This window comes from Thermobia domestica, chromosome 3 (assembly GCF_964235325.1).
Source record: "Thermobia domestica chromosome 3, izTheDome1.hap1.1, whole genome shotgun sequence".
Lineage (NCBI taxonomy): Eukaryota > Metazoa > Arthropoda > Insecta > Zygentoma > Lepismatidae > Thermobia > Thermobia domestica.
In genome coordinates this window covers 90,772,187-90,785,171 of record NC_137456.1, presented here as the reverse complement: position 1 = coordinate 90,785,171, position 12,985 = coordinate 90,772,187, and the positions used below count along the sequence as shown (strand labels likewise).

The 12,985-nt window shown below is 37.7% G+C and overlaps 1 protein-coding gene across 1 annotated transcript in view; it reads right to left on the bottom strand.

The window, feature by feature from the left end:
- Positions 1–3,460: 3,460 nt before the first annotated feature.
- The window catches only part of LOC145681867 (uncharacterized), a 148,161-nt gene continuing 138,636 nt past the window's right edge, over positions 3,461–12,985 (bottom strand). The window contains exons 18-19 of the mRNA XM_081753473.1: positions 5,123–5,238; positions 3,461–4,303 (exon numbers count right to left, since the gene is read on the bottom strand). Coding sequence (XP_081609599.1) covers positions 4,188–4,303; positions 5,123–5,238 — 232 coding nt within the window. The 3' untranslated portion in view covers positions 3,461–4,187. The remainder of the gene's footprint in view (positions 4,304–5,122; positions 5,239–12,985) is intronic.

Sequence of the window (12,985 nt, the reverse complement as noted above, 5' to 3'; positions counted from 1 at the left end):
TTTAGACCGCTATAGCGCCACGAACGAGAGTGATAGACCTTCGGCGGCATGGTCCTCTCAAAGAAACCAAACCTGCTCTATGCAAAAATGCTTATCTCACAATCGTGAAATCCGTGCGAAAGGGATTCCCCAAAAGTGCGTAGGGATTAACAGAGAATATGTCAAGGATAGAGACAACAAAATAAGCGTGAATGGGTAGGTTTCCCACCTGACAACCATAAATCGTGTGTGCCATGTCTAGATCTCAAACACATACGAAATGGTGGACACTGTCATATCCGCGTGTGGTTGCGTAACCAAAAGTGACCTACAATGATGTGGTGCATGACGTGAAGGGAAGATACGTCGGAAGATTAACTGAACACAAGGAAACAAGCCCATATGAACAGAGGGTTTAAATCCGGTGACCGGGTTTACTTATAAGCCCATAGGTAAAATTCCAGAGGGTTTAAATCCGGTGCCCGGCAGGCCATGACTTAGGACCGCCATGGCCGATCTACTTACCCTGGAATACTCTGTTCAAATAGTCTCGCACGAGACGACAGAAATGCGCCGGGGTACCATCGTGTATGTAGCACATACGTTGTCATAAGACGAAAGGCACATCCTCCAGAAATGTGGCAAGTATCTCGCGCAGGAAGTACAGATAGATAGGCCCAGGGTGTCGTTGGGGAAGAACAACTGGTCCAATGAGATGATCACCCAGAATCCCTGCCCACTCGTTGATACGAAACTGGTGTTGCTGGCGGGCCTGTGCCATTCAATGTGGGTTATCCACAGACTAGAGGTGACTATTATGGTAATTGTGAATACCATCCCTCTCAATATTGGGGTTCATCGGTGAACAAAATGGAGGGGAGAAACTCGGCAGTTGTTGCCACCAAATAAAGAACCTAAGTACAAAAGTCCTTCCTGGGACGGAAATCCCCTGGCGATAGACACTGTACCCGTTGCAAGTGATAGGGGTAAAAATAGTTGACATGCGGGATCGATAACACTCTCTCAGATCTGACATTATGCCAACGGGTAAGCTCTCTGCAACTTACACTCGGGTCATTGCGCACATATCATAAAATATGTTCTTCCGCATGCATAGTGCGTTCCCCCACGTGGCCTGTCTGTGTCATACATGGGGGGCGCAACACGTTCCTGTCATACATGCACACAAATAACGAAACAGCGCTGCAAACTTTGTATAATAGGGTTATCGACTATTCGAATATCGTTCGTTGTATAACTATGCTGCCTGAAAGCCATTTCCATGTGCTTTCCCATACACAGATACCATCTCAGCTTGTTCCTGATTGGTGTAATCGGCCATTATCACAACACACCACACTATGCACGTGATGCACAACACACAACGTAGTAGTTATCCACTTCAACTGCACGGATGACGTCGACAGACAAGGTAGTTCTGGTCTAAGCGATATATTGTTTGTTGGTTGTGCACTCAGTGTCTTTTCACTACTAACTCCTTCTGCATTGCAGTGACCTGAACTGGCAACCTGGAGCCCTCTCGCGGTAAATCAAAAAAGTACGTACCGGTATGTAGTGTGTTTTATCCATATAGAAGTATAGCACTTTGTTTGTGACCGTGAAATGTCCTTGAATCGTAAAAGTGTGGCTATCATTGTTCCTTTTTGAAAACCACCTTGTTCCATCCGCAGTTGCCGAGTCCAGTGGTTCTCAACCTTTTTGAGCCTATCGCCTCGTCGCGTGCATGTGATTGCCCTGATCACCCCCTCCGAAACCAACCCACCATGCACAAGGCTTAACAAAGACTGGGAGGCCGATCCGACAAACGATTTCAAGTCTTCAATTAAGCTTTGATTCGTTTGTGACGCATGCAATCAAGGCCGTAGGTCGATCCACGAACTGGGTCTCGGGAAGAAATCGGAAGCTAGCTGTAGAAAACTAAAAGGAACGCTTGTTTGCCGTCCTACAATAGTCATTTTTTACCCTCCATTCCCCGAAAACGTCGAACAGGTCAAGATATCTCTAACTCAACTTAATAGTCTCTCGACTCCACTCGCCATTTTTGTTCCCACGCTCCCTGGGGGAAAGTTTTGCCCACGTTGCGCATCACCACGGTAACTAGAATAAACCCTACTCTCCTTGTTGCTGTACCGTCGCACCAACACACCATGCCCGGCGGTGTTCCTTTGCCTTGCTCCCCGACTCTGGAGTGGGGAATCCCCATTTTCCAGCTCGTACGTAAGCCCTATGTCACACGTCATCGTACATCCGTCTGTGTAACTTTGCACTGCCTCTACCATGTCTGATTTGGTGACTTCCCGGCTATCTATGTGAAGTCCCCTTGCGCAGTTCCCTCTGCGTCACTCGGTTTGCACCGTCGTTTCCCTTGGGTCTGATTTTCTTCTTTTGTTTTGGACCGACGTCAATATCTCTCCTCGTTTGGCAGATATTCTATTTCGCCGACGGTGTGCGGCGCTCTTTCGCCCTGTTCCTCCTGGGCCACGATGTCTTTGTCGACCTACGTTCATATGGGCTCGTTTCCTTGTGTTCAGTTGTGGAATCGTCTCCCGACGTGTCTTCCCTGCGCGTCATATCCTTTACATCATTGTAGCTCACTTGTGGTTATGCAACCACACCTAGCGCATATAACGGTGTCAACCATTTCATATCTGTTTGAGATCTAGACATGGCACACACGATTTATGGTTGTCAGGTGGGAAACCTATCAATTTACGAGTATTTTGTCGTCTCTTTCCTTGACATATTCCCCGTTAATCCCTACACTTCTGTGGAAAATCCCTTTCGCACCGATTTCATGATTGTGAGATAAGCATTTTTGCATAGAGCAGGTTTGGTTTCTTTGAGAGAACCATGCCTCCTTAGCTCTTTCACTCTCGCTCGTAGTTCTATAGCGGTCTAAAGTTCCTTTTCCCCCTTTTTGGCGGCTTATAACTCCAAAACTAAGCACTTTCGACCTCAAGTTAATATGAACGTTTTTTTCATTTTTTGATTTAAGGAATCACCTCCCGAAGTTTTTCGGTGGAGTTCCAATTCATTTTCATCGACTACATCAACTGTACAGTTTTGCATGTGTAGAACTAAAATAACAATACATTACACTACAATATTTTTTTCTGTTCTTTCCGTGACAATATCACAGAACACGATATAATATTTAAACATAGGCTTTCGTCACTTTACACTCCAACTTAAAAAAGTTCACTAAACTTTTCAAATGAATTATTTACATCACATGCATGCCTCTCTTTTTTTAGTGGCCTATGATGGCCTAATAAGACCATAATGCAAATAATAAGTAAGCACAAACAAAATGCATTTACAAAATTTCACTGTAGTTGCTCGTGTTAGTGTTCACAATTTAAGAGAAAAGTCTTTCAGAAGATGTTATGTCATTTTTTTATTTAGTCAATTTATAGATCTAAATTGAAAACCTTAATGAACAAAAAATCTGGATAAAATTATCCACACCATTACATAATTCTAAACCATAAAACATTCAATACATTTTAGAAATCTTTCTGAGGTTAGTAATGTAAAAACTTGTCTTGTTTCTTCACCATTAACGGTGCTTTAATTAATAGTTGCATCAGCCTTTTTGGTCAAGTATGTTGTGAATGTGTATAACTTGAATTACTTGTACAAAAATTTAATTACTTGTATTATAAATTATAAAAAAAGTTTACAAATGGCGGCTGACGCCATTTGCATTTTTTGGCCGACTTTCGAGTCGAATTGCCTGTTTTATGCAGTAATGAGAATATATTAGAATACAAATTGTAATTGTGCCAAGATCAGGAATCAGGAATAGTTTGCCATAGTCAGTTAAAGAAATTTATAGTCACAATAGAGTATAATAATAGTCAAAATCGTGAAGGAGTTCCAACGGGTAGAAGGCCAGTTACCCAGTTATTCTGGGTGTAAAAGTTGGAAAAATGAAAAATAAATTACGAATAAAAAAATGAAGACGTGTAAAGTGGTTGTAGATGGATATAAATGTTTTCATGAGTATTTGTAAAAGTGTATAAAGAGTGTATTGTGAGAAATATTCACTTTAATAACTTTTTCTTCTGCACCTCACTTTAAGACATGTTAACACTATGACATGTACAGCGGAACTCATGTAAAAACTTCAACGGAACAAGTAGAAAAACAATTCTTATGTTTCATTGTTTTCTCTTTCTTGAAGTTTAGTCTTTCTTCTTCATCACTAAGAACCATGGTTTTATTAGAAGAAAATAAATAAATTCAACTACACTCATTAGGCTTATTCCAAGAAAAAATCCACTCACACCTCCCACGGAAACTGTAATTTTTAAAAAATACATAGTTATTTAATCAGCATATATCTAGAATTACAGCAGATCATATGTTGTACTTTGCAGTTAAAGTAAAGATACAAGAACACAAGAAATGAAATTTATAATTAAGACATATATGTTTACGATGGTGGAAAATGAATTATCTACGCCTAGAAGAAAATGACCTAGAAACATTCTATTGGCTGGATTTTCTTCAGGATATTATAATTTCGATTATGAACAACGTGGAGCAATGAATGCTTACGGAGTAATTGCAAACTGCAAAAGCTCCGAGCTCGTAGCAACAGTTGACAATGTGCCAAAAAAATTGCGCTAAAATTACTGTATAATCGTGACCTGTCAAGATGGCGTAGGTGAGTTTGAGGTAACTGACTTTTAGCAATGACGTATCATGAGTCTGCTAGAGTACAGGTAATCATTTCCAAGATTCGCACAAGACATTGCACAGAAAGTGTCCGTAGACATCTATTTTGGTGCTGCTGGTATGTATGAGAAAGGAGCATCTGTACCAAGTAGCACCAAAACAAAGATATATCTCTGGGTTTTCGCTTCAGAGAAGCTGCTATTGTGGACTTTAATGCGACAGCATCATACTTCGAAGATTAAGATGAATGTGGCATCAGGGGCTATCTAAAATTTATCAGCTACAAGACTAGGAGCATAGGTCCGCTCCACAGGCATCATCTAACGATAATATAACTAGCGTTACTTTAGAAGGTTACTTCTCTTACTTTGATTTGTATTCCACAATCATATTACAAATTCTATATGAAAAGAACAGTATTTATGAAGATAACTCTTACCTATAATATCTATCATGCCTCGAACAACTCTCATCCTAGTTCTAGTCTTTGATATAATAATAATATTTTTGACCGGTTGATACTTTCCAATCTTCTCTTGGTTCTCGGTCAGTCTTCTGTAATTAAGTTTGAAACATTTGAATAAACATTATCTTTACCTATTTGTACTCTGAAAATATACTTTTGATAATGAAAAACAAACTATTACGTTCAAATGATTGATTCATAGTCATCACAGCGCAGCTAGGCATACTTAATCATTCCCGCACTCCTTTCTATAGTATCACCATAAATTACTCCTCCACGATTATATGGAGGTAGCAACTTTCCTCAAGTATAGTGGCATTCTTCATTATGCATTCCATATTCATTTTTTTCCATTTTAACGTATAACGTAGCAGTTATAATAAACTACTTATCGATAGCTAAGTTTCAACATTTTGAATATTCATTACTTACCAACTAATCAAATATCTCGATTATCGATGTTTTTTAAGTATGTCTATTAACTAGTAGAATATTACAACAATGATTTCTATAAGTAATATAAGACATAATATTATTGATTTTTCATGTTGGCAACCATGATTCTCTGTAAATAGCATATAATTAGAACGTTGACAGCAAATCAGTTAGCAAATACATTTAGCTCGTTATCCTTACTTTTCATGTAACAATCTATTAGTGTTGCGTTTGTGAACTTTCTCAACTGCACTAAAGTAGGTTTTATATTTAATATAGTTTCCTTCCTGCCCTAATATGAGTTGCTACATGCTGAAACTTACAATGATATACAATACAAATTTATATATATATATATATATATATATCCATAAGTTTTCTATTTTCCTCGATTACAAGTTATATTATCGTTGCTAGGTTAACATCATTGTGAAGATAATGTCCATAGCTTTTTGTCAAATTGTTGACAAACGGAAATACTCAGCAAAATACAAGGTGAATACGTCGTCATACGCTGGAGAATAAGTTGCACTATATATTTACCCTATATTTCGATACATAGTGCCATTTTCCAATAAATAACACAAATCTATAAGAATTGCCTGACCGACAATGTTAATCTAGCAACGATAACAAATATTATAATTTTTAAACATATATTGTATATATACCAGAATGCACAAATGCTTCTTTTCGACTCTGTAGTGAATCGATGGAAAATGCGGCAACGGCCTTAGCTCGAGAAAAAATGTTGGATCAAAGTCGAATAAAAAGAGACAATCACTAATGTTAGCGCACTAGGGTAGCCACCAAATGAATTACGAAATCCTTCGAGTATTCTACGAACAGTAAATGCGAAAGTATTTATTGAAGGCAGAAAGACCATCCGCATCTGTGAGAGGCCATGTAGGGCTAAAATTCTGGATGCAGATGACTCTTAATACTTAAAATACTTCGATACATATAGGAGAGGATGTTCTGTGATCACACCAAAGAATTTTAGGAAATGATTCCATACACGAATACATGAAAAACATTACAAACAATCATAAGTGCGCCAGTACACTATTTTGTAGCTGTACCTTGTCGAAAATTTGACAGAACGATGCTGAAAAGGACCATAATTCGAGAACGAAGTGTCAAATCAAGGTCGAGTAAAAATTGGTTTTATTTTCATGCTTAGATTCTAGTAGTGCACCAGTGGATGTAGAACAATGTCTGCGCAAGGGTATAAGGCCCGTGTTTATAAGTCTCCCCTACACTGAAAAAAAAGGTTTGGTCAGATTGACCAAAAAATAGGTGCTGGCCCAAATCTTTTGGTCAATATAGCGCCAACCAAACGTTTGGTCACTAGCACGAAATCATTTGGTTGCGATTTGTTTGGTTGCAGGAACCCAGCATTTGGTTATCATTACCAAATATACATTTGGTAGTTTTGACCAAATAAGTAGGATTTGGTTGGGAATACCAAAACTTTGGTTAACATTATCCAGATTTGGTGCTTGGAACGAAATAATTTGGTTGTAAATACTAAACCTGCATTTAGTGAATTTGACCAAAACATTTGGTAGCAACTACCAAATGCTGTTGGTACAGGTACTAAACTGACAGTAAAAATAGAAATTTCACTCTATTAATTCTATAAGAATGGGTCGACACTTCCTTAAACTTGAGCTAACCTGTTCCTACCTCTACCCTACTTATCCCTATCTTACTCTACTGTGTCCTACCCTACTCTACTACACACTTTTAAAGTGGTCGTACATATCGATGCGCAGCTGGAGCGTGTATTGTAAAGTTTACCCAAGGCGCATTTGTTATGCCAAATTTACAGTCAATAAAGTAGCCAATATGCGTTAACTAACAGTAAAGTAACACGAACGAAAAAGTAAGCTTACCTCGAAACACGTTGACTAGCAGCGGTAAGTTCCAAGTTCTTAATATATTGCTCATGAGATCCATTGTGTTGCTGTCAGGTGACAATTACTTATCACTTCACATCACTGAGACTTTGGTGTTGAAAGTTGAATAGTGTAGACAAAGGTGTTTCACACGCGTCATTTGAATTCCAAGCGGTGTAAACTTGTGATGGTTAGTTAAACGTCTTATTATTTTTTTCCGGTAGAAACAGCATATACTTTCACTCATACGCTCAAACTGCGGTCCACACTTTCATACTCGCCATGTTTACCCAGAAATCAAATGGATACACGTGACCTTATAACTAAATATTTTGGTCAGGGAAACTAAATCTTTACCAAATCACTTAAGATTTGGTTCGCATAACACAATTAATCAACCAAATGTTCTAACCAAAAAATATAGTGATCATGACCAAACCAGTTTGGTATAAATGTTCAAATTTTGGTTAAACTAACCAAATAAAGTGACCAAATGCCCTGACTAAACAAATTTGGTATTCCTGACCAAGTCATTTTTTCAGTGTAACGCTAGGGTAGACTCCTAAGGGACCCTTATGAAAAAATTGGTATTAATAAACCTCATCTTCACCCTGGCAATCTCCTAGTTATGTCAAATCCTGGGGGCCAGTCGAAGCTCACCTAGCATCCTAGGGAAAGCAATTTGATGGCAGTAAGCTGTGACGATATCTGCATTCTGTGATGTCGACATGTAACGTAACCATTTGAAAAAATGAAACCGAATATTTTGTTTTCCTGTTTCATTAATTTTGTAATGTGTCCGATGAATAATTACTTCCTAATCATCATAAACATACAGGCTGGCCCAAAAGTAGGTACACACCCATGCATTGATCAAGTATAACGTTCAAGTTTATGGGTTTATTTTCTTCTGCTCTTTCGAGCTTAGGGTATAAGTAAAAAGATATTATGAACAAATAATAAAGAAACCAGGTCTATCTGTTTGATAACAATAATAAATTATATAAAATACACTGAGCTGATCAATACCGGTACGGGACTGTATACCTCCTTTAGGCCACCCTGTATATTTCTTTACATTTCTTATTTTAATTCCTTTCTCTTAACTATAAGTTAGAAAAGGCAATAAAAACATAAATAATAGTACGTGTCAAATTTTAATTGGCAATGCTTAAGTTCTATCCAACGGTAACGAAGTTGTTCAGATCATCCAATATGTACACATACTGTCCTATTTTAAGTTTCGAGTTTTTAAGTACAGCTTTCTTTTGCATTTTATTTTACCACGAAATTAACTCAAACTGATACAGAAATTGGTTCTTAGGAGGCGAGTTCCATTCATTGATTCATAGGTGCAGATTCCCTTATGAGGACTCAAGCGTTATGAGTATAAATACAGCATGCAGATATATGCCATAAAACGTTTTCAAAATGGTGTTTCTAATAAAGCACTGAAGCTTCAACCAACACTTTGACAGCACTGATATGAGAAGTAAAGATCAAACTGGTGCACAAAGTTACAGTGAAGTTCCCAAATTTTGAACTTGAATTTGTTTTAATGCCTTTAAGCGAATTTGACTTAGGTCGTGAATTTCCCAGGTAAGCGGATACAATGGTCCGAGATATGGGGGGGATTAGGGGCCCTTAATTAAGCAGTTGATAGAAAATTGCTGAATATGATGATATACTTATTCATTGTTCGGAATCCCTATTTTCTTCAAGTCGGCGCCTATGTTTTCTACTACAGATTTATATATATATAGTAAAGGCATTTCTTACAACATCAGTAATTAACATGATCACAAAACAATGACAATCGTCGCGACCGGGACTCAAACCCGGATCTCCTAGCCAGTTGGCGGCCGGTTATGCTGTTCATTACAACACTACGGCACGGCAGCAAATGACGTGATGTGGTGGTGTAATAGACAGCAAATCCAGCCGCCAACTGGCTAGGAGATCCGGGTTCGAGTCCCTATCGCATTTCAATATTTACCTAACAAGGGAGTTGTGAAAAAGTGAAGTAAATCTAAAATTCGTAATTGTTTCTTGTATAAGCACATTTATATATAACTGACACTTGAAATAGTGTAGATACAGCGAGTTATAACAATTGATATGAACAGTGATCATTAAACTTCAGAATTGAGAATTTTAATGTCTTTGATGTTATTAACTTATTTCCACAAATAAAACATTATTGAATTTTACATGTATTATTTTTGTTTATACTTCCATTATTGTTTTCCTCTTCTGTGTAAGTTTTATCAGCATTTAACTTCATTGCATGGTCGAACATGAAAGCAATACACGCACTTGCATTTGAAATTTTTTTAAAGAATGTAGAAGGTCCTATATTTTTATAACAATTTTAAGTTAGAATGTTAATAAAATCAAATGTTTTATATATACTTTCATGTACAGTTTGCTTTCCGGTAAGGGTCACTTGAGAAACTCATTTGTGTTGATGTTCGACTGTTTTTTTTTCTTTTTTTCTAGTCCCTCAGTGGGGTATTTATAACAATTGTAGATAAGATTACAAACGTTGCTTCTGAAATTTATTAATTTTTGTGTGCATATGTGTTTAGTATAATCGAAAGTGACTTTCGTAGATGATGTCACAAAGATTTAGATCGAATTCCTGAAAGGTTTAACATCCAGTAAATCCCTTTAGCACAGATCTGATCGACAACATATCTGTGTCAAAGGGCCTTACTGGATGTTGAGTCTTTTCAGGAATTCGATCTGTATCTCTGTAATGATACATCCTCTACGAAAGTCACTTTTGACTTTCAAGTTAGAAATCCATGAGGGAATTGGTGGAGAGGTGATAAAATATGACCTAACTTCGACCTGTTAAAGACGTGCCCACTGGTACCAGTAATCGACATCATGTTTTGACCAATTACTTACCTATAATACCACGTTCCAAATTAGTATCCTAGTGGCCTGCTTTGCACGTCAAAACTGACGTCTAAAACTACGTGTAATTTGCGGACATTTGTACGTGTTTCGACATGTCGAAAACATGTCATTCTTTGACGTGAAGTTGGTCACTTTTCGACCAAAAAAGACGTCCATAAGCTTGTGAGGTTGTTGCTTGGGACGATATCTCAGTAGTGTCAAACCACTTAACTCAAATGCACATTAGCATAATTCGGTTTGACTGCTAGTTCTATGGATATAGGATACTACTTTTGTGAGTCTGTCTATTCCTCGATTTTCATTTCACATCTAGTAAATAGGGCGATAATACTATGATTTATTTTATAGAACATTTCTTTTCCATAAAGCTCTGTACATCTTAGTTACCTGGTTGGTTTCATTACGACAGTTGTTATTGCCATTATATTTCAATCCATGTTGAGGACATTAATTTTCTTTCATGACTAAGATAAATTGCTGTTATCCTGTCTGCTGAAGGTAAGTGTCCCCGGCAAGTTGTTGCGAACTGCAATCCATCGGAACAAGAGACTATCCCAAGAATAACTAACACTTTTCTGACCAGAGTATATACTTTGTTACTGCAACTAAAATAGATTGTTGCAGTTTCGACAACTTAACGTTATCTTCATCAGACACTAACTGAAAGACACACCTTCAGTTATGTAATCACAGAAATAACAGTAATTAGATAAAACCACAGTTGCCTTCTGAAACAAACAATGAGTGTAAGGGCTTCCTTTTTTAAGTATATATTTCAATGTTCTGAAGATATATCTTTCAGTAGTGTCTGATGAAGATAACGTTCAGTAGTTGAAACTGTAACATTTTATTTTAGTTGTAATACAAATGTGTATATACTCTGGTCAGAAAAGTGTTTTACTTACTCTTGTACTAAGTTCCAGATTCGTGAAGAATAGAACTAGATTTTTCCAGTGCAATTATTTCTCAATTGTATTATCATTTGGTCAGCATAATGCATAAAGATTGATTTTGTGTAGACTTCCAAGACGCTAGTTTTCAAATGGCGCGGGAGTGATAAATGCACCTAGTGACTTTATGTCGTTCAGACACATTATCCAACATATAAATCATTTAGTTCATAGGAATTATTGTTGTATCAATTGTCCTTAATGCTCCACATGAACGTACCGTTTTTGCTACATTTATGTGTTTACATTTTGGTGGGATACGTCCAGTTGACAGCACTCATGTTTAGTATTTGGTATCAAATAGGTTTGTTGCCATGACCCATATCTACAGTTGTTGAGATTAAATGCACCTCGGTTCTTTAATCAAGGACTTTCGTTGGTCCATGATCACAGGAACTGCCCTAGACGATGGGAAAAATACTTTCTCTGGCTATTCAATCGCACAATGAAATCGTTTCCTATTAAGAAAGAGAAATTAGGCTGGAGAATGACATACTCATAACTTGTGACGTGTTTCTTTCATTTGAAAGTTTTGTTCCCTGTTCTGGTTTATGATGGAGCCTTTTTTTGCCTTATATCTTATGATACGAAATTATACATGGTTTACAAGAATGTAAACAATAGAGATCAAAGATGGATACACTGGCACATGATAAAGTGAAAGACACAAACAACATGGTAAGAGAAAACCAGAAAATAAACAATTTGAGCATCACATGTTAGGAGTAATTCATTCTCCACCATAATTTCTCTTTTCGTAAGCGGAACCATTCCACTGTACAATTGAACATACAGACGAAGTATTTTTCCCACCATCTCGGGCAGTTCCTGCGACCGTGGATTAACAAAAGTCCTTGGCTACAGGACCTAGATACGTTTAATCCCAACAAGTTTCGATATGGTATCATGGTAACAAACCTACTTGATACCGCATACCAAACGTTGAGTGCCATCAACTGGACGCATCCCGTACCAGCAACTAAAGTGTTCAGTAACTGCAACTATATACATTTGGTGCCTGGTACCAAAAATATTTGATACTGGGTACTATACGTTCAGTACCGTCAACTGGACGCATCCAGTACCAACAACTAAAGGTTTCATTAAATGTAACTATATACATTTGGCGTCTGGTACCAAACATATTTGATACCGGGAACTATACGTTCAGTACCGTCAACTGGACGCATCCCGTACCAACAACTAAAGGTTTTAGTAAATGCAACTATATACATTTGGCGTCTGGTACCAAACATATTTGATACTGGGTACTATACGTTCAGTACCGTCAACTGGACGCATCCAGTACCAGCAACTAAGGGTTTCAGTAACTGCAACTATATACATTTGGTGCCTGGTACCAAACATATTTGATACCGGGTACTGTACGTTCAGTGTCGTCAACTGGACACATCCAGTACAAGCAACTAAAGGTTTTAGTAACTGCAACTATATCAATTTGGTGTCTGGTACCAACCATATTTGACACCGGGAACTATACGTTCAGTACCGTCAACTGGACGCATCCATTCCCAGCAACGGAACGCATACAGTCAGCAGTGTCCATGGCTAAACATTTGGCTGTCCCAACTATATTTATCCAGTACTTGCAGCATCAGTCCAGT